The sequence below is a fragment of the Cryptomeria japonica genome, chromosome 3, assembly GCF_030272615.1.
Source record: "Cryptomeria japonica chromosome 3, Sugi_1.0, whole genome shotgun sequence".
In the NCBI taxonomy this organism is placed as follows: Eukaryota; Viridiplantae; Streptophyta; class Pinopsida; order Cupressales; family Cupressaceae; genus Cryptomeria; species Cryptomeria japonica.
Window position 1 is genome coordinate 203,508,741 of NC_081407.1, and position 25,898 is coordinate 203,534,638.

The 25,898-nt window shown below is 36.4% G+C and overlaps 1 protein-coding gene across 1 annotated transcript in view; it reads right to left on the bottom strand.

Annotated features, from left to right (window-relative positions):
* LOC131034253 (uncharacterized) overlaps positions 1 to 25,572 on the bottom strand; it is a 50,586-nt gene extending 25,014 nt beyond the window's left edge. The window contains exons 1-2 of the mRNA XM_057965682.2: positions 25,142 to 25,572; positions 4,069 to 4,124 (exon numbers count right to left, since the gene is read on the bottom strand). Coding sequence (XP_057821665.1) covers positions 4,069 to 4,124; positions 25,142 to 25,396 — 311 coding nt within the window. The 5' untranslated portion in view covers positions 25,397 to 25,572. The remainder of the gene's footprint in view (positions 1 to 4,068; positions 4,125 to 25,141) is intronic.
* Between the last annotated feature and the right edge of the window lie 326 nt (positions 25,573 to 25,898).

Below are 25,898 nucleotides of genomic sequence, written 5' to 3' on the forward strand. Positions count from 1 at the left end.
TATATGCTAAGGAGTCTAAATGTGACTTCAGTATGAAAGAGCTTTTTTATCTTGGTCATATCATTAGTGTAGAGGGAGTAAGAGTTGATCCTAAGAAGATCAAGGCTATTGTTGAATGGCCTACCATGAATCTCACACAGCTTAAGGGATTCTTTGGCCTCTGTGTGTTCTAAAGGAGGTTTGTTAGAGGCTTCTCACAGACTGCAGCTCTGCTTACATATTTGTCTAAGAAGGGAGCTTTTGAGTGGTCTGATTTAGCACAACACTTCAAGCAGGTAATGTCTTTGTGGAGAGGAAGACTTATAACTATCTATGCAAGCCAGATAATCTTTCTTCAGATACCAAGGCTAGCTTGATGGCATAATATAGTGAAATGAGATTTTAATGATTTAAATCACAACCAAAAGGATCCTGTCATACTTAGTGATCAGATGTTTTCCATCTTTATCAATCTCCAATTATAGTCGCAGAGAGTGAAACTCACTTAAAAGCAGATAAACAATGTGATTCTTCAACATCCAAACAAGCTTCCCAAGCAATGGTGATGTTTATAGGTGAAAACCCAGTAGCCTTAATGGGTACTAATGTCCATAAAGAGGTGACTGGAGTCCTTTGGGCTGTACAATATGATTTCAGCGATCTTCCCCCTTCCTACCAAACATAAAGGTCATGTTTTTTTTTTAAAATACCCCTTACAGGAGAACGTAGAACAATCTCAGTCAATTTTCAGACCACCTTTTTCCTATGATACAGAACGGGAACCAGATACGGTATTGCAAAGGATCACTTCAAAGCCCTCTGACAATAGATTATAGCAGCTCAGATAGTTTGGAAAACAGACAGGATGGCAAACATATGCCCAGATTACAAAATAAAGATAGGGTGATTTTGGGACACCCTTCAAAATTACTTTTACCACCCTTTTTACTTTGATGCTTGGTCACACAACACGATAAAATTACATAAGAAAAAGCTAAAAATATCCTTTAACCTTCAAGGGGGCAGACTTCCATCAAATTTCTAAGTCAATCAACTAAAATCAACTTTAGAGTATGCCTTTTGCCTTCTCTGATCATTATCTTTTTCATGTAATTACATTTAAAAAACCGTGGGATCTTTCATCCTGAGCTGTAGAATATTATAGCATTGGCAGACAAAGTTTTGGCAAAAAATTATATAAATTTGTGTGTACAAATATCAAATCTGCCCTCAGTATGTTAAAAGATGCTGTTTTCCTCCCCCGATAGAAAAAAAAATACCTCCTCACCCAACTGGATAACTCAGTGCTTGCTAAGTCAAAGACTTATTCCATGACAGACAGTTTCAAGTTGCAAAATGTGAGAAAATGATCTCCTCTTTCCATCATATTCAACCTTGAATGTCTCTTCCTATCTCTGGGTTTCTTTTGAGTACTAAATTAATTCTAAGACTTAATAATTAAAACAAATATTAGAAAACATTTCTAAGGCATGACAAAACTATTGTAATCTAACCAAATTTCAAAAAATGTGATGAAACTATTACAATGACACTGAAATCCACCCATTCGTCATATTGAGCCCTAATATGTTTCTAGCACAGGTCCAATATCATCTCAATCCCTGCTTGAAAGTGAGAAGCACGAGTGTTTCCTGCCTACAGGCCATGGTCAATTAAGACTTCAACACATGGAAGAATCAAAGAGTCCTAAACTATATGTAAGGGATGTCTATTTGAAAGTTAATTAGCATGTAGTGATTGTCATCCACTTCATTAGTTTGTTCGCCTGTCACCATATAATCGAACCAGACTAAAGCCAATTTTGTGAGAAAATGGGTCTGCATATATTCAGTCATCATGCCTGCTTTTGATGTACGATTTTTAGGCTTTGATCATCCATTGATTTCATTCTCAAATCACACATGAAATATCAAAAACAATGTTGATAGATGCCACAGTTTTGTATCACCAAAAGGTCATTCTATGGTTTTAATTTTCACGACTCTTTCTGCTCTCCACAATTAGGAACTTCTAATGGGAATTTTCTTACTTCCCCGCTGCTATTTTGGTCAAAAGTTTCACCCATTCCAAGTATAAAATAGGGCATTTCAATTTTGAGCAATTCATATCATTTTCTTCAGTTTACATGAGCACTTCCATTTTGCTTCTTTATTCTAAAAGGTTTTCACTTTTCACAGAAGATTTTAAAAGGTTTGTGTGAGCACTTTCATGCTGCTTTATTTTAAAAGGCTTTCTTCAGTTCATGTGAGCACTTCTATGCTGCTTCTTTAGTCTAAAAGGTTTTCGCAAAAGATTTTAAAAGGTAGTTGCATATCATGTTTAATTGTGATTTGCTATAACCTGAACAGAATAGCTGAATCTCTGTAAAAATATAAATGTCATCACTGGTAAGAATTTTACATCTAAACCATTGTGTATTTATACATGACTTTTATGGATATCATAAATATAAGCATGATAGCCCCACAAGGTAAAAATTTAAATAAGCATAACAAGGTTGAAAGGTTAGTAAAAATGATATGATAATTGTCAATTTGATATCATACCTAGCCCTTCTAAGTGAGCTTTTAGGCTACTGAAATGTCATTTTGATATATTCATAGTTTTCCCTTTCTGTACTAAATGAAAATTAGTATAAAGTAATTATGTAATGTTTCTATAATGGTCATTTGGTTAGTTAGTTTAGGATATTCCCTTTTCGTAGTTTATTCTTATTTAGAATGTTCATTTTCGGCCTTTCGTTTCTATTTCAGTAACTTTGCTTGTAATTGCTTATTTAAGGAGCCTTCATCTCCTTTGTTAATACATCATCGAATTATCATTTTATGATATCAAAGCTAAGGTTCTTTTTTGGCGAATTTTTTTAGTAAAAAAATTTGTGGGTTTTCTAATTTCTTTTTTCAGAAAGAATCATGGAAGGGTTTTGCTTGATTTTTTCCACAAAAATCAGAGAGTTTTCATTTCTGTTAACTACTCGTGATGGCCACGACTAAAGTTTTTGAACAGGGCTAAGGGGTTTGCACAATTTTCTCCTCAAAAATTGTGGATAGGTTTTCTGATTTTACTCCACAAAAACACATGGAGGGTTTTGCACAATTTTCTCTTCAAAAATGGTGGTTTCTCTGTTCGTTTTTTGCACGATTTTTTCACACAAAAATCGTGGGTTTTTTCTATATTGGAGGGTTTGCTGATTTTTTACACAAAAAATCATAACTGGTGTTGCTGTTTTGGGGGTTTTTCTATTTTTTCCAAAAACAATCATGATAGGTTTTTTGCGTGATTTTTTTATACAAAAATCGCAAGTTTTGAGAAGCTAATCTCGATGTCTCTAGATACAGGGAGGGATGGCTTTGTCACCCAACATCATGTTGGAAGGATTGTGGTTAAAGGATTATGGTAAACTTGGTCATATCCAAAAGTTTTGCAAAACCAGGGAGGGTCTCAACAGCAGGCTCATGTCATAGAGCAGTCTTAGGAGAAGGGAGCAGCCTTCTATGCATTTGTGGCCAAATGACTTGCAGATTACATCACATCCTCAGTAGGGTAGTTAGTAGAATGGCCATTAAGGGAGGTTATTAAAGTAATTATGTAATGTTTCTATAATGGTCATTTGGTTAGTTAGTTTAGAATATTTCCTTTTCATAGTTTGTTCCTATTTAGAATGTTTATTTTTGGTCTTTCATTTCTGTTTTAGTAACTTTGCTTGTAATTGCTTATTTAAGGAGCCTTTGTCTCCTTTGTTAATACAACATCGAATTATCATTTCAACTAAGAATAGTGTGTGGAAGGCAAAATATTAGATGTAAAATAGAATTATTCAATATTTTCTTTGAAATATATTTAAGTGAAAGCACATGAGCATTTGTCATTAACAAAAGCGACTATTCATATTGCATCTGTTGATCACCCAAAAAGAATCTATAAAAATTTAAATTGTATCTTAAATGAGGAAACAAATTTTCTTAAGTTAACTCCATCCAGAGTCTATATGTTTGAAACATAATAGAAGTTCAATGCAGATATAACAGCACATACTTTTATTCAAACAGCATTAATTATATTACTCACCAATAAAGAAAGCATGCTATTACTGAAAGTATAGCATTTCTCTGAGCCTTATAGATCTGCAGGATATAACAAAAAGAATTGTAAGCAAATTCGTTCTTCGAAAGCTTCTTCAAATGAAATTTGCTCATGAAATTTAAATCAGTCACATTTAGCATTCAAAAAGGTTCATGTGAAAATTATTTGTCCATTAGTGGTTCTGGACACTAACATGACAGAAAGATTACAATGTAGAAAAGAGGAAGTCATCTTGGATCAATGGGATTATGGAAACAATGGCCTTCATGAATGATACAAAATCCAACATAGTTTGTATTGAGATTTGAGCAACTGACTCAATATTTTCAAACCATAGGACATTAAAATTTACTAGTGATCTAGGAAGGCTTTAAAATTGATGATGAAACATTTCATAAGAGCTTACCAAATTTTGTATAAAGGTAAAGTTTGTGAAAAATTGAACACCAATACAAACAAAATTATCATACTTATAAGTTACCTATCAGACATGCAAGGAAGAAGGTTTAAGGTGCACTTGAATTGAGGGCAAGAGCAAGAGCAGTTGACCAAGAACGGAAGTTAACTGTGGAGGACTAGAATTTGTAAAGGGCAAAAGGCAGCAACGCATAAGTGGGGAAATGAAATTAGCACCTTGATCCATCACATCCCTTGTTTGCTGGGTCTTTTACCACCTGTTTTCCAGGAAGACATGTCAAGTGACCTGGAAATTGATGATATGGTGCACAAGAATGATGAACTCCGCCCTTACCTTGGTACGCAAGATTCTTGAAGTCCACTTATCCTTGGTTCCTAATGATCACAAGTCAGCCCAAGGACATGAAGATGGTTCCTAAGTCAAGGCAAGTCCGCCTAGCAGACAAGTAATGTGGCATGAAGCTGATGGAGTCCGCTCTCCATGGTTCCTAAGGTTCACCAAGTCCGCCCTTGATTGAGTGTAAGGTGCATGAAGTTAAGAAAGTTCGCTCAAGGTAATAAGTGAAGTGCCAAGAATCAGATCAAAAAGTAAAACACGTGGTGCCTAAGTGTGGAGAAGTCCGCCCTACATCAGCATACACTTGGTGCATAACATCAACAAAGTCCGCCCTACCTTGCAACCAGTGGTTCCTAAATTTGATAAAGTCCGCCCCATGACGGAGAAAGAAACTCACAAAGTCCGCCATGTGCAAGGAGAAGCAATTCAAGTCCGCCTTGAAGCGTGTGGAGACAGCAACATTTTGCAAAAGGAAACAAAATAGACAAAGTCCATCATCAAAGAAACATGCTAAATTTGGAGTAAAATAATATTCCCTCATACTGTCAGCAAAGATCTTGATCAAGTTTGAACTAAAGCAAATTTAGAAAGTTTTTGAAGTGGGAAAATTGAAGATTAAGTTCGAATCATGGACTGAAATCCAAAATAGAAACTTTCATTTTAGAAATCAGAACTTTCTTAAGTGATTCAAATCGAGCTCATTAACTGAATGTCCAAGTTCGATGTATGAAGGACAAATTAGAAACAAATTTTAGAAGATCTTTTGTGTTTCTAAATAAAGAATTCGAACTCCAATACAACTACAATTCATTCTTTCATTTTCTCACATGAAGTTCAAATTTTGGATAGCAAGTTGAGAGAATTTTAAGAGTTTTGCAGGTTGAAAGAAGATTTCAAGAGAATTTCAAGTATAAGTCTGAGTTTTCAGCCATTTTCCCTGAGTTTGCACACAGATTTTGGAAGAACCTTGATTGATTTTGGAAGTATTTCTGAGTTAAACTTCTGATTTTACCTCCTTGGCAGCTTCTTTTCCCTCCTTCCTCATTCTTCCAAAGGTGAAAATGGATTCCATGGGCAGAGTATTGGGTTCTCAACCTGGTTTTTCTTCAAAGTTTTCAAGGAGAAAGAATGGATTCAGCAGATTTTCCTTCTTTTCTTTCTCATTTTCTGCCTTGTGAACAAGTCAGTATGATCTCAATCAAGTTGTCTTGGACTTAGTTCTGATCTTGATTGAAATCAGACATGCAGCTCCCTGAGTTTGGTTATTTTCAAGAGTTTCTCTTGAGATTTCCAGGATACCCAAATGTCGAGAAACCCCATTTTAAGGCTAAGTATTGGAGAAAGAGTGAAAATCATGATATACTTAGCCACCAAATTCGAAATTCACGCTCAAAATGAGGATTCTAACTTAATTTCTTTTGGTTTTGCAGGTTTTGAATGAGAGCTAAGGCGGGATCATCGCAGAAAACACAAATGGAGTTTCAAGCCAAATTCAGAATTAAAGACGAGTCTACAAGCAAGGTTCGTCTGAGCATAAAGATGGCCCAAAATTTGGCTAAGTATGGGAAGAGCTATTATGACGAAGACCCAGAGGAATTCTTCTCCAAATTCAAGGCACTTGAAAGAATCTCAAGGCACCAAGAAAGAAATGTCCTCAGACTTGATGAGAATAATTTCAGACTTCTTGGGAAATTTCATCCATAATCCCAAACCATTGGAGCAATTAGAACAACTTCTTGAAGGATTTCATCTCCGGAAGAAATTAAAGACAAGCTCCCAATCTGAATCAGTTGGTGACAAGAAGAAACAAATTTCCATACTCAGACGATTTCTTCGCACAAATTGGAGAATTCAGGAGGATATCCAACACGCTGAGGTGGTGCCTCGTCATCTTCCAACCAATCAGATTGTTCCAAGTCAACATGTCCAAGTTCAATGAACCTGAACTATCCACAGAAGCTTCTAGAGGGCACACTTCACAATGCAACAACCTTCTATTTTTATTATTGGTTCATATTTAACAAGAAGGACAAGTGTCCCCAAATGTAATTTTCTCATTGGCCGAGGGGTAGTTAGTTTTAGGAAACCCTAATTAGGGCTTTATCTTTCAATCTAGGCCCTTGATCACTGTTCGATCTCGGCCATTCAAAATTTCTAGAATCCTATATAAGGTTGCCTCCACTCATTTAGAGAGTGTGGTGAGGTTTTTGAAACATTGTCGCAAGAAGGTCATTTTCAGATAATATATTACTTATGTGCTTTCTCTTAAGGCTTTGTAATCTCTATTATTTGAATGATTAGCGAGGTTTTCAATTTCTTCCACCAAATAGTTTAGAATTTATTTTATGTTGTTAGATGAATGAAAGATCTAATAGGTATTGGTTTATGGTGTATCTCCGCTCATACTTTTGGTGAATGGAAGATTTTCATTCACTGTACAAAGTTAGTCTAAGCTTTCCTTTGTGCATGTTTAACTCCCAAATCATAAGCACGTCCTTTGAAGATTGCACCCACTTTGTGTAGTTGTCGTGAATGAGGCGAAGCAAAGTGTGGTTTATTGAGGCCATCAAACCAATACCGTCTTTGGAATTCCTAGGAATAGATTACAACTTCTAAACCCTTGTCTCCTTTTCAGTTTTTCATGATCCAAGTCCCGAATGATAGAGCTTCATTGTCTAAACCTTCATTGTGAATTGAACAATCCAAGCGTAAGTCCCTTTTTGTATTACCAACAAATCATAATGCCCATTGACCTTATCCACACATCAAGACCTGACAAAAGAAACCTTGGAATCGCCATTTGATCTTCTCGCAATCTTAGCATACGCGGTGATTTTTTTAAGAGAGAATAAATTATCTTTGGGTATTTTATTCTAATGTTTGGTAGATGATAAAACAGACACCAACACGACTCAATACCCTGATTTTTCAAATGATGAAGAGGACATATCAGTGACTGAGCGACTCAAGAGAACTGTGATTGTTTATAATGGCAAGTGAAAAACAGTTTCAAGGATATAGAAAACCGGTCAAGTAGCAAAGCAAGATAGGGACTCAGTCCTTCACAAGAAGACAAATCAGGATGGAGGCTCAGTATCTTGGAAGGGAGCAAAGCAAGATGGAAGCTCAATCCTTCAGAAGAGAGCAAATGGGTTTCAATTCAAAGCAGTCATTACAGTAATATAAAACATGTCGACAAAAATCTTGACCAGCATTGCACATGTTAAAACAAATGAACAAGCACAGGTGTCCTATCTAATGTTTAGAGTCTTTAGACTGAACTCAAAAAAGAGCATCGTTTGTGATTAGCTAAAGACACCTAATCATAAGTGCCCTCCCATGCTTTATTAAACATCACACATTCTGAGGATTTTGCTGTTAAAAAATCCTTTGCAGTCCTCAAACAAGAACATGACAACACTTGTCTGTGAACATGAAAGTCTTGACTTGGAATCTAAGGGGACCTCACACAATGGCAGCTGGATATTGTTCTCCTCTTCAAGAGAATGAAGTCACTAGTTTTAAGCTGTGAATGTTAAAGCACAACTAGAATTATGGTCGTTTGGTTACTTCTAGTAAGGTAATGAGGGGTTTTGTCTTGTTCTTAGAAAAGAGAATGGCCTGTGGCCCATTGCTATTGATGTCAGTTTTATTAGCACATAAAATGTGGGGCTATCGTTTGATGTGCTACCCAAATAAGACCACTTGTAGAACCAATCTGTAATGATGGATGGCCAAAATCTTTTCAAATGGGAACAAGTCCTTGGAAAGGATATAAAACAATCAAGTGAAGCGACAACACTGGTGAAGGATGTGAAACCTTCCTTCAATTTCTTGAGAGGCAAGCTTCAAATGAGTGAGTGTAAAAGGATCCCTTGTATGCAGATGTTTTATGGGGCCAAGAGAATTCTCCGCTGACTAGGTGATACACATGGTAGAACAAATAAATGAGAAGTAGATAGTTTCATGCCAGGTTTGACAGATTCTATGCAAATTCACATGCTCACCTTTTCCTCCAATAGAAAAAGATTTGTCCATTGCAATTAAATCATTATTGAATCAAACCATTACCCTGTTCCAATTGCAAGAATATTTGATGTTGGTTGTTTAGCTTTATATGATTGCCACTCCACATTCAAATTAAATGTTCATCTACTCAAGATAGAAGAATGTTGAACACCATTTGCTAGAACATGGCATTTGGTTATGTTGGATATTAGAGTTGTTGGAATGTGTTGTTGCCATTGATGTCAACGTATTCCTGTGTTCTTGTGCTTCGGTGTTGTAGAGAGTTGGTTCGATTGGTTTGGTTGCAGATATGTTGATGCAGATTTAAAGATTCAAAGATTAGTATCTTCAATTGTTTCAGCATGAGTTTCAGTGTTCTGGAAGGTGATTTGATCGAGTTATGTGATCCAGTGCAATGATTGGTTTTTCTATTGAATCTGTATTGCGGGGTTGTGATTTCTCGTTTGTATTGCTCCGAAATTGATTCATTAAGTTGAGTGGTTTTTGGAGAGTGTTTGGGACGTTCATATGTGTCCACAGTTCGAGTGGTTCATGATTTGGAACTTCACAAGCATATCTTTTAGTTTGTCAGTAAGTTATGTTGGTGTTCTTGAGCTCTGGTGGTGGGATGATGATGATTCTTGTAATCCGAGTTGTTTTGTTGCAGAGAAATTCACACTGCTTGTTGATGTTTTCCGATCGTATTCTATGTGTATTGGTGGTCCGCATTGATCGATGTGCACGTTATTGAAGATTTTATCGGTCCGGTGGTATTCTTCGTGTTATCGGCCTTCTAGCCGACCCGATGATTCTTGTGTGTTGCGGATGATCTTGGCGAGATATTCGGTGGTGTTGCGTGTTCGAAGTTTTGATTTGGGTCCATGCTATGTCCTTGCCGACATTGTGTTGGTCCGCATATGGATTTATGTATTGTGTGATGTAATTTTGTAATTAGGTCTTATGAGTTGAGCCGACCTTGAAATTAAGGTTGATGATTTGTATAAGTGTAATAATCATGTAAAATGTGTGTCTACGATCTTTGAGAGTGTTGTATGTGTGAACAAGCGAATTGATCTTTCAAAAGTGTGGAGAAGAGTAGAGAAGTGTTGTAGAGCAGACAGTGTGCTTAATGGGAACGCTGATCAGGCATTTGAAGATGCTATTCTTTCAGTTCATGTAATTTGGATTGTTGTTCGATCTTTGTAAGGCAATGTGCCTTTCCAGAGTTGTAGCCCTTTGTTGTTTTTGAGCAGTGAGCTCTAGGCAGTGTGCCTGAATGCATGTGCATTCCCCATAGTAATATTTCACATACTACTGCAGAGTATCATCACATTGTGGGTAGGTTCCCACCATGGTTTTTCCCTTAACCAAGTTTTCCACGTCAAAAATCTGGTGTGTTATGTGTGTTGTTGATGTGGAGTTTTGTTGTTCTTGATCAAATCTGAAGTTGAGGTTAATTTGTTTAAGTTTGGTGAAAATCGATTCACCCCCCCCCCTCTCAATTTTCATGCATTGTTATTGCTAATAGGTTAATACACACGTAAGAGACACAAAGTGATTTCATGACAAAAAGACTTGACTATCAAGTTATTGCCCTTCCTGATCTTGTTGAAAGTCTCTTCATCCAATTCACTTACAAGTGAGGAACAGTGCTCTAGTTGATAGTTGGATCAGAAAGTGATTGCCTCAATCACTCATTATACTCTAAAGCCACCAAAACTAGTATTTATTCCCATACAAATACATTGAAGTAATTTTTCTAATGCAACCTTTGATTGGTACCAACTCAACTCCCCTTGTCAAGGATTCAATTCTCAGAATTTTTCCTGTGAAAATTTTATTGTCCCATGCAGTCGGCGGCTCATTTCTTGATCAGCTTTAACACAACGACTGAGCTTGATAGCATCACATCTATTATATTTGGTTGAAAATAAAGCATTTCCTCAAAGATCTTTTATTGGTACCATTTCAACCTCTCTTGTCAAGTATTCAATTCTCAAGATTATTAATCTTGCATGCATCTTTCCTATGCCAATTTTATCGTCCCAACAAATTTGTAGCTCACTTCTCAATCAACTTTGACACCACAAATAACCTTAATAGCATCCCATCTCTTATGTAGAATAAAAGAATTTTAAGGTAAACAAGGCCAAAGATGGCCTATGGGACAGCAGTGATGAGCACACACTTATATTGACAAGAGGGGGGAACGGGGTAAATCAGTACAAAACAAACTTTTACTTTTTCAAACTAACAACAACAATAATGTCAATTACACAACATCATTAACATAAAAAAAATAAGATTTATGTGTAAACTCAAAATCCTTTTAGGAGAATACCATGGCAAAATATTGCTTGTATAAAACTCTTTTACAAACTTCATAGGTACCAACCTATTAGAGACACCAATCCCCTCTTAAATGATTTGTAGGCACCCACTCAGTGGAGACACCAATCTCCACAACTGAGCACCATCTCAGCAAGAGACACCAATCTCTTTTGATAGGAAGCACCAATCTGAATCACAACAAAGTCTTTGTCTTACTCAAAAACTGCTCTAACCAATCTGCTCAAATCTTACTTGAAATCTGATATAAATCACCTTGAAAGTCTACTATAATTCTGCCTTAAATCACCTTCAAAAGTCTGCTCATGAGATCTTCATACATCTGCCCATAAAATCATCATAAATCTGCCCATAGAATCTTCATAAATCTGCTCTACTCTCCTCCTTAAATCTGCTCAAATATTCTCTCCATCATGCTTCATGACTGCTCCAAAATCTGCTCTTATCTTCTACATAAATTTGCTCTGAAATCTGAATGATATTCTTTTTAACTGCTTGCTTTTCTAACTCCCATCTCACCTTCAAAATCTTTCTCTCCAACTTCTTTATACATCTGTATCTTCCTTACGCCTCTTCATGAAGGCATCCTTAGAAAAGAGAAAGCATTTCAAATAGTCACAACCTTTCCTTAATCTCCATCGGTGGCCTTGAAGACTTTAATCACTACCTTTTTGAAGACTTTAATCACTGCTCTTCACAATATGCTCTTCATAATGAATTGTTTTGTTGTCCAGACACCAAATAATTATTGCTACTAATCATCTTCTGATCGCTGCTTCTTAAATACATGTCTTTTGTCATAATTCAAAGGGGGATAATTCAAAGGGGGTCAGACTATAATAATAAATGTATGTAACTTTATTTATATTGCCAAAGCAGAGAGGTCAGCCAGCACTTATAAAATTCCTTGCATAGATACAAAGGTTGGCCAGCAGTATAATATATCCATTTATTTCACTTCTTTGACAGCGATCCATTTATTTCGCTTCTATATGTTACCAAACTCATTCACACACCTGAATTGCACAATCTGCTATATATGATATATGTGTTGCTGCTAATTACAGGGTAGCAACCTCCATTATGGCATTATAAACAGAAACCTCTTAGCAATTCTTCAAGACATATACCAAATGACTTATGTGCCATACATATTTGGTGTAAAGGTTGTTGTTCGATTGTTGTGTCCACTAATATTGCCACCTTGATCAAAATCTACAAATGATACTGTTGTGACCATTTCACACATCGCCCCATTAGAATGGGGACCCACTCTTTTTGCTTTTGGTTTTGCTTTCTCTTTGCTTGTTTTTCTCTCTGCTTTTTATGTTTTTGAGTGAGTGAGTGGTTTGCCTGGGCTGGCTAGATTAGGGCTAATCTCTGGAGCTCATTTTAGGGTTTCTTTCAAGCTGAGTCTAGCCTTGTTTTTGGGAGTTATTAGTCGTCTGCCTAAAACCTCAAGTTTGCCATAATGAAGCATGCCTTTCAGGAGAGTCAAGTTGGTTAGATCAAGGAACAGGGTGAATAGGTCTCATGTCAGGTTAGGTCTAGTTTGAGGGTTTTTTTGTCAGAGTCATGTTTGTTTCCCGGTCTGAGTCAATTGAGCAGAGTCAATAATCAAAGGAAGGTCAAAATGGTGAATGATATACGAATGCACCTGATGATGACTGGAGGCGTTTTAGAAAGGTATGACCAAAATTGTTGACTTTTGAGACATGATGGAGAAAGTTGTCATCTTTTGCATTAAAAGAGAGTCTTAAGCTTTGATGTGATGAAAGCCAGTCAAGGACAAGATTTTCGCTCCTGACCCTTCCAAAGGGTCCATAGCGAAATCTCTCCTTCTTGCCTTCTCTTGGCCCTGTAAACCTAGTAAAACCCTGCCTGGACCCAATTGAGTGATAAATTTGTCCTGATTGTGAAGCAAGGGAGTTAGTTTGATCAAGTTTGATGGAAAATGAAGTGAACCAAGGTAAGACCTAGCCTGAGATGTCAATTTTGCTCCTGACCCTTCCAAAGGGTCCAAAGCAAAATTTTTGAAAGCTCTCATTTTGCCTAGTTAAAGGCAGGATCTCGATGGAAATGTGTGAAGGAAATCTATGTTTGCCTTTCAAGGAAAATTGGAGTTCAAAACGTCCAGAATCAAGCTGAAAGGGAAATTTCGCCCTTGACCCTTCCAAAGGGTCCAGGGCGAAAATCATTGTAAACCTCTTTTTCTCCTCATTTTTGACTAAGTGATACTTTCTAGGGCATGTTTGGAGGTGAATTGATATGTTCTTGCTTGGAGAGGGATTTGATTGATTTTTGAAGAGCAAGATGATGCCTGAAAGAGGATTTTCACTCCTGGCCCTTCCAAAGGGTCCAAAGCGAATTTCATCCTAAACACTATTTCTTCCTTGGATGGACTTGCAATCTTGTTCCTAGCTTAGAAAATGACCCAACTTTGCCTTATGAGGTGGTTTGAAACATGAAAACTGAGCAATTTGGCCTGGAATGGAGATTTCGCTCCTTACCCTTCCAGAGGGTCCAGAGCGAAAATCTTATTTGAGCTTATTTCTCACTAACTTTGGCTAAATTGTGATGTGCAGGGTATCTTGGGAGGAAGATTGGACATTATTGTTACCTTTGAAGATTTGGAAGCTTGTAGAAATGAAGAACTTTGGACAAAATGGTGAATTTCGCTCCTGACCCTTCCAAAGGGTCCAAAGCGAAATTCCCAAAAGCTCTTATTGTGCAGTGAAGAAGGTCAAGTTTTGGGCATGAATGAAACAGGAACAACTTGCTTTTGCCTCTTGAAGATGTTTTAACTTGGAAAAATGAAGGATTTTGCCCAAAAGGAGAATTTCGCTCTTGACCCTTCCAGAGGATCCAAGGCGAAAATTCCTCAATCACCTTTTTTTCTTGCAAAATCAAGTCAAGTTTTGGTTTTTATGGCTTGGATGAGAGAGGAGTAGTGTTTTCTTCCTTTGAGAGGTGAATTCAACTTGAAATGATGATGGAACAGGCCTAAAATGAGAAATTCGCTCCTGACCCTTCTAGAGGGTCCAGAGCGAAAATTTCTATAGGAGGCATTTCTTATCTTGTTTGGTCTAATCGAAGTGTCAAAGGCATGACGAAAGGAAGAATGAGCATGTTGAAACCCTTGGGCATGTTTAGAAGTGATGAAAATGAAGGATTCTAGCCAGGAAGGGCAATTTCGCTCCTGACCCTTCCAAAGGGTCCAGAGCGAAATTCCTTATAAACCTATTTTTTTAGCCTTTCTTGGATATGAAACCTTAATCCTAGCATGATGAAACATGAAATCCCACTTGGCAAAGAAGTTTCAAGGTGAAAAAATGAAGATTTTTGGTCAAGATTGTAATTTTCGCTCTTGACCCTTCCAAAGGGTCCAAATCGAATTTTCTCAAAATCACTTTTTGCTATCAAATTTTGCTAAGTACAGTACGGGATAAGGTGAAACATAGAAGGAATTGCCCCTTGGAGTGACTTGAGGTTGCAAGAAATCATTAAAAGGTGAAGGAATTGAGCCAAATAGTGAATTTTTCTCTTGACCCTTCCAAAGGGTCTAGAGCGAAATTCCTAAAAACACCTATTTTCCTTGCAAGGTCAAGACAACTTTTTGGTTTTTATGGCTTGAATGGGTGCGAGGAAGTGTGTTTTGCCTTTTGAAGATGATTGAGATTGTCAAGAGGAAGCAATTAAGCCTAGAACATGATTTTCGCTCCTAACCCTTCCAAAGGGTCCAGAGCGAAAATCCTCAAAACTATCCTTTCTTCCAAATTTTGGGCAAAACTAAACTTAGAAAAGGGTGTGAGAGGACTTTTGAAATGCCTTAGAGTTGAATTGGATTGCCAAGAATGCAAGTTTTGATGCCAAGAGGGAAATTTGCTCCTTACCCTTCCAAAGGGTCCAGGGCGAAATTTCCAAATCCTCTTATTTTCCTTGCAGTTCAAGATAAGATTTTGGTTTTCAAGACTCAAAGAGGAGTAAGGCATGATGTTCTATGCCTTGGAAATGATTTGAAGTTGAAAGGATGGAGGAATTGCCCTAAAACCTAAAAATCGCTCCTAACCCTTCCAAAGGGTCCAGAGCGAAAAATCTAAAACAATGAGTTCCTTTCAAGTTTGTGCTAAGACAAGACTAGACCAAGCTGGAAATTGCCCTTGAGACCACCTTTGAGTGGATGTTTGTTTCAAAAAATGATGAGTCTAGGTCAAAGGATGATTTTCGCTCCTGACCCTTCCAAAGGGTCCAGGGCGAAAATCTCAAAATCCCCTATTTTGCCTTGCAAGAACAAACCAAGCTTGGGTGGAGTGAATGAAGAAGACCATTGCCCAACCTTGAGCGGTGGATTGAAGACAAGATGATGGAGGAGTAAGCCCAAGCAAGAAAACTCGCTCCTGACCCTTCCAAAAGGTCCAGGGCGAAAAACCCTAAAGTCGCCTTTTTCTTCCAGATTTGAGTGAGACTAGGCCTGGACTACAATGAAAGAACCTATTTGGAATGCCTTGAAGAAATTTAGACCTTCAAAAAATGAGATTTTTGAGCTCAGGAGTGAATTTCGCTCCTAACCCTTCCAAAGGGTCCAGAGCGAAATTCCCAAAAATGCAGTATTGCCTTCAAAGTTTTGATGAGCCAACTCAGTGATGGAGATAAATATACCCTGGAGATTGCCTTGAAAGAGGTTAATGATCAAACTAAGGTGAATTTTGGCCTAAAATGTAAAAATCGCTCCTGACCCTTCCAGAGGGTCCAGGGCGAAATTCACATTTTCACCTAATTTCCTAATGTGAAATACTAAAAAATTGAAATGCAAGACTTTGATTAGGTCAAAACAAACATGAACTCGCCTTCCGAGAGATTTTGGAGTGAAGGGAATGAGGTATTCAAGACCTGATTGGAAAAATCGCTCCTGACCCTTCCAAAGGGTCCAGGGCGAAATCATCAAAAAACCTATCATTCAACCTCGTTTGATTAAGTCTAAGGCAAATTGCAAGATTGTGAAGACAAAGTCATGGAAATTTGCAAAAATAAGTTGTGAAGTTTTTAACTCATGAAGTAAGTCAGTCTAGATGAGAGGTTCAAACAAGTCTTGAAATAATCTAGACCTTCATCACTTTGGACATTTCAATGCCTAAGGGAGAAAGGAAACTTCATTAAGCCTCAATCAAAACTTAATATTCCTAAATTTTCTCTAAATTTGCCAAATTCAAGAAGTTAAATGAAATTCGCATGAATTAAGGCATTTGCAATTGAATCAATTAGTTTTAAGCCTTAAAACAAATGAGAAAGAACACCTTTCAAGCCTTAAAATTAATTTTAAAATTAAAAAAAAATAAAGGTGAGTGCTCAAATTCATTTATTTGCTTTTACAAGCAAGTCGGCCCCCTTTTAAAAGGGATTTTATCTTATTTTATTGTTAATTTGTTAGGTCAGCCTCATGGTTAATTAGGGTGAGCGCCATATATAAGAGAGGAGTGTGGTAGCATTTTCAAATCATTCATTCATTATTCTTCTCATGCAAATTTCAAGAGCAGATTGGAGGAGCAAATTATACCACATTGGAGGTGAATTTCTTGCTAAATTGGAGGCTAATTTCCAGAATTTGCTAAGTGGTTGGAGGCTAGTGGAAGGCGAAGTTCTTTTGAAGGTCAATTGAGGCATAATTCATCCAAAGGGAGACTATGTTTGCCCTCTCGGGTAAACGGTTAAATGCAGAAAGTAAATGCACAGAACATAATGGAAATATATTAAATAACCAGCCTCTGTATCAATTCCACAGTCCATGTACAATAAGTGCTTATAACATTACATCTGACATGACTAACATGATTCTACTTCGAAGAAAAGGTACACAATATATAATACCCGAAGGGGTACGACACAACCATCGCGACTCCAACTACCTACCCGTCAGCTAACTAACTGACCGCCGTAACTCATTGTTACCGACGACAACATAAACATAATATAACAACATAACATAATGATTATTCCCGGCAACAGACTAGAATTCAATCCTTATCCAGCAAAATTTGATCTTCTTTCTTCATTTTTCCAAGGTTCATAGTTAAGCTTTCAAAGAAGGAGGTATGAAGAATCAACTTTTTGAAGTTCTTATTCAAGACTTATTTTGATTTCATAGCAATCTTTTAAAGTCTAAGTCTTGAAAAATCTAATTTCCATTCATAATTAATTTGAAAATTTAGAATTCTTGGATTTATTTTGTCATTTTCAAATTAATGTCTAATATGTTCCCTTGAAAGGTCTTAGATCCTATGCTATAAGATATTATACTCAAAAACTAACTTTAATCTTTTGTGTAGGCATCAAATGACGACCCCCAAAGCCGAAGGATCAATTACTTGGCAAACTCTCATCAAAGAAGATCAAGCCAGATCAAGGACGATCTCCTCCGATCCAGCATCATCAAGGACGATCTCCTCCAGCCCAGCATCAAGGACGACCTTCTCCATCTATCTTCCAGTCCAGCATTTGAAGGAAGGCATCACCAAATTGAGCATCAACCAAGTGTTGGACAAGGTGGCATCCCAGTCATCACTCCTCCAGTCGGGTTGGTCCACCTCAGCATGTTCAGATTCAATGTAGCTGGCTCATTAAAGATGGCACAAACTTCGATGTACCTACCCCGGCTATCCATTGGTCGAATATTCCAAAGAAGACATGTGTCCAAATAATGCAATTATTTCATTGGTCAGAATTAAGTTTGTTGTAACAAACCCTAATTAGGGTTTCATTGTGAAATCTTGGCCATTGATCTTGAATTGATCCAAGTCGTTCATTGTATTTGAGGATGCTATATATGCCCTCACTCATTTCATTTTAAGGGGTTAGTTAGAGAAAAGGGAGAGAGCTTAGGGAGAAGAAAGTTAGAAAGTTATTATTGTAGCAAGATTGAGTAGTGAAGAAAGAATTTTGAACAATTATTGTCCATGTGGCTTTGAGATCAATAAAATATTGAAGTTATGGTGTTTTATTGCAATACTTGTGGCTATCTTCATGATTGTTTATCTTCTTGAATCACTCTCAGTTGGAATAGCATTTAAATTTTAAGTTTGAAGGACGAAGTGTTGTGCTTGATCTTTGGTAAGGTTCACATTCCAAACCACTAGCTTCTTACTGATTGTAAGAACACCTTGTGTGGTCAACTGGAAATATTGAGATTGATTAAGGATTCAGTCATTATCGGAAGTATTGATATGTATCTCTATGATAGTATCTATATCCTTGATGATTTGAAAGTTATTGAATCCCCTTAGAAGATCGCATCAATTCCAGTAGAGTTGTAATTTCTTGGCGATACTGAAATTGGTAGAATCTTATCAAGTCTAGCCTTCATTGAGTCATTCTTAGGATTAGTTCAAGTATTCCTTCCTTGAAACCCTTATCTTTTGACATTGTTTTGAAATCTGTTAGTATTAGGAAAATCTTGTTCCTGCATTTGGAAAGAAAGTAACACGGACAAGCTTTCTCTGAAAGTACGTAAAGCCCCTTGAAGAAACAGCATACACAACGACCACTGGTACTTATCCACATGTAGAGATCCTACAAAAAGAACCTTGAAGTCATCCCGATTGATCCTTTTCGCGACATCTTCAACATTCGGAGACTTTATTCAAGAGAGGATAAGATACCTCTAGGTATTTTATTCTGTGTTTGGTCGTGTACAAAATACACATCAACAAATACTAATCATGATCACCATACAATTGCCCTGCAATTGAGTCAACCTATCATACCATTCAAAAGACACTGCTGCTATTACCTTTATATGATCATCATTGATAAAGCTGTCAAGTTGATTCAATAGCTCTAGCAAAGAGCTTTGTCTCCTTTTGTGTTATGTCAACCAGTTTACATATCTTATTCTTCAAGTCACACTTTATCCATTGACATCAACAACAACAATGTGACATTCCTTATTGACATAAATGACAACAAGCAGACCCTATCATTTTAGCTCTCTGAATTGCTGATCTTCTGCTATGTAATTTGATAATGAGCTCTCATGATTTCTCAACTGTCTACTCTTTGAACTCCTGTAAGGAGGCTGCTGCTACAGTATTTGTGTAATTGGTCAGGATGTCATTGTAAGTTTTGCACTTTAAAATAAGGTGTTGTTCTGATTCAACTGTCTCAACTATGCAAAAGACACATACTATGTCCTCCCATTTTTCTTTTGGCCTCCTCTATCTACCCATTTCACACGGAACATGATGCGGGTTAGCCCTTAATTGAGCTGTTAGAAACTTGGCTCTCCAAGGGATATTTGATCCTACATAAGCCTTTCATTGATGATTGTAAACGGGATTAAATTCATCAAGGTAATATTTCTTCTTTCTCTCTAATGCATTTCCCTACATACAAATTTATCTATATAACAAAGGCATTTTATTTCTTTGTTATTAGTAGGACATGCATTCAAGTGAATGTTCCATTTGACCACTTATCTGATGTTCTGTTTAAGAATTCTTTCTCTCATTCAAGACTTCTTTGATCACAACATTGGGCCGACTATTTCCCTCCGTTTGTTCACTTTTTTTCAGATATCCTAGAAGATGCGTCATAGCAATGTCTTAATAGGAAATGTACTTATTTCAGCCAGAAAATCTCTTAAGAGACCAAAGCTTTTAATTTGAATTTTCTTGTAATCATGTATTTTTAGATCCTCGCTATTTACTTCCAATTTAAATCTGAAATGTTGCTAGTCCATAGTTCACATCCATAAAGCACTACCAATATTAATATTACTAATATCCCATAGAGCAGCATTTGGAGGAGGTATCTTTGTCTTCAAAGGAGATACTTGAGTCTTTAGAACTTGCTTTACATTCTTCTCTACTAGATTCTGAATTGTCATATTCATCAATGTGGCCTAGAATGCCAGATTTGAAAGTGGCAACTTTCAGCATCAACATGGGACACCTGAGAAAAGTTCAGAGAGTTCATGCATTTTAAATTTTCTTCCTACGTATTCCTTTCAGGGATAAGAGATATCTTACATACACCTTTGGTTTTATTTCTTCCTAAAAGGAGGAATGTTGTTTGACAATCATGGACCATCTTCTATATCTAGTTTTGATGTCATGTCCCCACATTTATAATAGAAATAATTAATATAGTTTTTGACATATAGAATTAGATGTTAAAAACATATCAAAATTATATTATATCACATTAACATTAAAATAATATTATTTATATTAACAATAAATAATATTATATTATCAATTTACATTTTTAATACACATTATAATGTAATGGTGCTTTGTATTAAAACTTATATTATTTCTGTTAACCAATTAACCCCTAGATTTACCAAGGCCCGATAACCATTCTTTAAAGGGTGGTTTGAATAGTTCCAAATCGGGTTTTATATGAAGCGATGCTCTTCTTGAAAAGAGCTGTCAGAAATAGAGGGACAGCAACTCTTCAAAAAGGGGGGTGTTGCCTATTGGGAGACCATCGTGGCTCTTCACCACATGGGGAGGTAGGATAAATACCCCCCTGTGCAAATGGGAATAAGGGGGAAGACACGAGAGAAACAAGAAAGTCAGTCTTTTAGCAGGGATAAAGACGGGTAAGTTCAGTGTCAGGTACGTATAAGCATGAATTTTCTCAGTTAGCATTAGAGTATATATCAACCAGTATGATACACATATTTAAATTCAGATCTGTGCATCAATGAATATAAATTAAGATGTTCTTAATCAAATCAATGACAGTTAATATCATATTAAGTTAAGAAGGTAAATTTTATCTATTTATTCAAACAGCATTAAAATAACAGTATTGCCAGGCATAACATATAAATATATATCTGCACCTAATCTCAGGAATACATAATACAATCAGATTCAGGTTACGTGAATTATGGTAATACTGTAAATTCTTATAATATAAGGAACAACAAACTGATTATAATGAAATAATGACAATAAGTGGTTTATGTTGATACAAAGTAACACTAACAGGAAACTTTGATGATAATCCAATAAACAGCACCATTGAAATGTAATATAAAATGATAATTATGTCAGATGTAATTGATTATCATAATGTGATGGATTGAATAAATATAATAAATGGTTCATTGTAAAGGTGGACTCTCTTTTAAGTACGCCACTCCATAGTGGATGCCTAACACCTGCCACTTGGAGCCAAGAGGGATGAAGCATCTGCTCTTGGACTTAAGAGAGAAGGTGGTTGTGATGAGGGGGAACGGCGATAGAATACCTCACTGGGTACACCACTCCATGATGGATGCCTAACACCTGCCATATGGAGCCAAGGGGGATATGGTATCTGCCCTTGGGCCTAGGAGGAATGGTTTCTTGGACACCCTATCCAACTAGCCTACTCTAATGGGCTAAGGACATTGATTTGGTAACTGACTTTCAATCTGACTTTATATAATAAACTGATTATACCCAACAAATTGTAATTCTAAACAGTAACTAATATAGCAGAATTGATATCATTTAATATAATTTCATTGGTATATGTTTCGGTTTTACAAGTATTATTTCATGTGTTCTCTAATCTTTGTTGCAAGAAACCAGTATAAAAAGGTACGTCCATAAAACTTAATTACCTATCTTTTAGATTTGGGCAAATTTAGGTTAAATTAAAGTGTAACTAATTAGGGGACATTACATTTGAGCATATACCATTGGCTGCAAAAAAAATTTCGGGGGGGAAAGAGGACACGGGGGACCGGGGGATGGGGGGAGGGGGGCATGGGCAGCAAGCTATTTAGTCCTTCCAGTTCTTCTCTGGTGGGGGGGTGTACATCCTTTTTGTGGGAGGGGGCTTCTTCTTTGGGGTAGATTTTCTATATACATGGATACCTCATTTGGCCTCATTTGCCAAGACCCATCATCATTTCACCCACCTAAGCTACACTTTGGTTGGGGAGGGTGTTTGTAATGTCCCCATCCTAGTCAAGGACTTGGGATTGAGGAGTTAGCCTATTTTTGGACCCTTGTAGGCTAACAGAGTATGGATAAAGGGGTCAGTAATGCAATATCTTGAGGAGTGGTCTGTCTATTTGTTCTAGTTCAGTGTTAAGTTCAGTTCTGGCCTTCGTTTCATCAATTTCTGACGCTTTATGAGGATTTCCTATTTTTTAGGGAAAAATTGTTAAAAATAGACATGGTCCTATTTTCATTGGCATGGCGAACTGTGGCCCTAGCTTCTGACAAATTCAGTTTCCGAGCAATAACGAGAGAGATGTGAATTTTTAAGTGGTTCCACAGGCAATTAATATTTTAATGAAATATTAATATAAAATCATAAAGTGCATCACTTAAATTTATTTAAGTGAAAATTTATTATCTCCTAAGCTAGGCGTTGCTTTTAGGGTTAAGTTGGGAACCCTAAAAGCAAGTTATTATTTTTAAATCCCTAATTGCCAAAAATCGCACCTTTTGGATATTCAAGCAGCCAAGATGGAAATTAAACCTCATTCTTGATATTGAACATTTGACATTTTCTTCTGAGCACTTGGCTATGGCGGCTAGGGTTTGGACCTGTTTTAGAGAGCGTGCATTCTTCAGAATTCAGTAGCTTTGAGATTGTGAAAGATCAATCAAATTGTTGCAGCTTGGTTGGCTTCATTCAGAAGTCAAATTGAATTGAATTGAATTGGGGCAGATTTGGCTTCTTACAAGGCAGATTTGTTGTAGGGTTTTCCTATTTACTATTTTTTTGTTGATCCTTTTGTGGTTTGGAGGTTTCTTTTCCCAAACACACAGCTTGCTCATTTATTGGCACCATCTTCCACTGTTTGGGTGTCTTAGTATTTAAATAAGAGCAGATCTGAATTGTTCCAGAATAAAAATCAGAACTTCGTAAGTTGCTGATTTATTCTTTCTTTTCAATAAATTGGCTAAGGACCTACGGGTATGCTTCTAAATTCTCCAATTCATTGTTTCAATTGATTAAATTCATGTATTATTCAATATGTGTTGCAAATTAAAGAAACCGTCTTCTGTACCTTTTGTCTGTTTCTGAAAGACCATCTTAATAATTAAAAATTACAAAGAAGATCTACAAATTACAGCAGGTTGAAGAGTTGAACCAGCAAGAGTTCATCACAGTGTTAGTGTAGATTTTTATTTTCCTAGTGGGATATTTATTTTTTCTTAATCATAGATTTTTCCTACACTTTTATTAAGCTTTCTTAGGTTAATAAAGTGAGTTTAATTAATTAATAACTAGGAGATAAGGTGTTGGGGTGTCACCATCCTAAAAGGGGGAGCATTTACTATCTTTAGACTACTTGTTGCCATTCTCTATTGGTTGGACTTTCCACCCCCATTCTCTCCCTAGTTCAACATAAACTCACTACCAAGTTTCTATCAGCATACTTTTGCAGACAATGTGATGCTCTTGCATAAGTTGGCATTCATGTATATTGATGCATGCAGTCATTCTTCTATAGCTTTTCTTTGAGCTCCTAACACAATCTTGTCATCTTGAGATTTACACATCTCTTGGAATCATGGGTTTATAATTGTGTTATTTTATTTTCAATTTTATAGCTTATTTCTCTTATAGAAAGATATTGATTATTCATCTGTTTCATATTTCTAACACTATCATGATCACAATTGTGACTAGGTCAATATCATGATTGTCTTAGCATCTAGGTAGACCTGAGTTTCCAAAAATCTTGAGAAATGATCAAGAATAGAAACTAAACATGATTGGCTCTATTTGGCATATTGAAAATGGATTTTTTTAGAATAAGGGAAAAGCTAAATGAGTCCCAAAACATGATAAAGATGTGAACACTCAAATGGGTGCGCAATATAGAGTCTAGAAATTGCAAAGTAGGCGATTTCCCACTCTACAAATTCATGGCTATTTTTGTTGACAGAAGATTGACAAGAATAAGATTGTTTAATTGGCAAAACTTGTGGAACGATGCATATCAATATATTTATAGAATGATTCAAAAGAACTGCCATTTTAAATGCAATTTCAATGGGCAAGACTTTTGTGGAGAGAACAGAAATGGGTTGACGAGAAGGCTTTATATAGTTATGTGCCATAGATTATCTATGGCTTGATGAGACATGTCTTAACATAGCCCCATGATTGAAAATACCAAGCACAGGATAATATGCGCACATGCATACAGATTTCGAAAATAACAATACAACATTTTCCCATTCTTTTTTATGTTATTCAACTACCCAGTTTTTATTTACATTTTTTTTCTAACTATATGAGGTCTTTCTCTAGTTTTTAATTCATAAACAGATTTGGCCATTTTTCCCAAGGTTTGGTCATTGTACTAAGAAGAAAGTCGGAATGACACGAGAACAGGACTGAGAACGTGTTAAATATGAATAGTCTCACTTTACTTGCAATTTCTGCTATTGTGATGAATATAATATGTGCAACAGACATTTATAGCAATAACCTATTGGCAAAAATCATAAATTCGAGTACCACTACGGTTGTGGCAATAACCTTACTGAGAATTAACCAAATCCAAAAAGAAATCAGTAATGTCAAATAAGCCCAAGGTTCCTTGAAGAGGGGAGTTAGTATTTACCAAATCAAAATAAATACCCCTGTATTGTAGCACCTAAGAAAAAGTTATTTGATAAACGCAATTTATCAAAATGTCTTAACAAAAAATAAATTAAAAATTAAAAATTATATTCAAAAGAAAACCAAACAAACAAACTCAGTCGTCACTCGGTTAAGGGAATTTATCAAATTTAAAAAATTAAAATAAAAAAATAGCTCTGATCAGAAAATATATAGCGAACATTTCTACAGGATGCCCAGAGGGAAGAGCTTTAATGCTGTGGTTGAGACAATTCATGAAACATAAACCCTAGATGCAATTTATGTCAAAGAAAAAAGTTTCTAGTAAATAAATATGAAAAAAGTGTAGTATAAAACACTCACGGATCTTTCATATCGATTCATCTCCTCGACAGTGCATTCATGAGAGGTACAGACCAGTCGATGTTCATTTTTCCAGTAGATGTCCAGGAGTTGGAAGGCGGCAAAGGGAATGATGCCGATGCAGGGTTGGAGCAACTGAGAAATGCTGGTGACAATAGGAGAAATCCACGCCCGCGGCCACGGCATCGTCAGCGCCAGAGCAAGCAGCGCCTCTGCTGCCACCACGTAACCCAACATCACCCACTGCAACGCCATTCCTGTCCAACTTTTAACACCGCCTCTGTTTCTTCCTAGAAGCCTGCCACAATTGTGAATGGAGAGAATCAACCTTCGAATGTAAGCAAGGGAGATTCGAACCCGGACTTCAGCCTCCTGTACATTTTTTCTTTTTCTAACTTAGCGTAAGCAGGTTCGTTGAATATAATTTTTTTTTTAAATCTTGGTCAAATGACTAATCAAATGTTTATATTTATTTTGTTTGAGGGTTTTTATATAATCATTCAGTGGTCTGCTGACATTTTTTTTAATTGTCAATTTTATTTCTTATTGTGTGGAGAGTTTACATATGAGAGACATAATTCTTGAAGGACTCTTTCTAAATCATTTAACTTCATGAGTAGATCAAAGGTCTATTGAGAAATGTCAATATTTTTCTTTCTACATATTAAATTTCATATTAACAGTTTTCCAAATTTAAATATTTATTAAGTTCTCATTTTTCTCAAAAGTCATATATCAAAACAAATACTTCAAAATA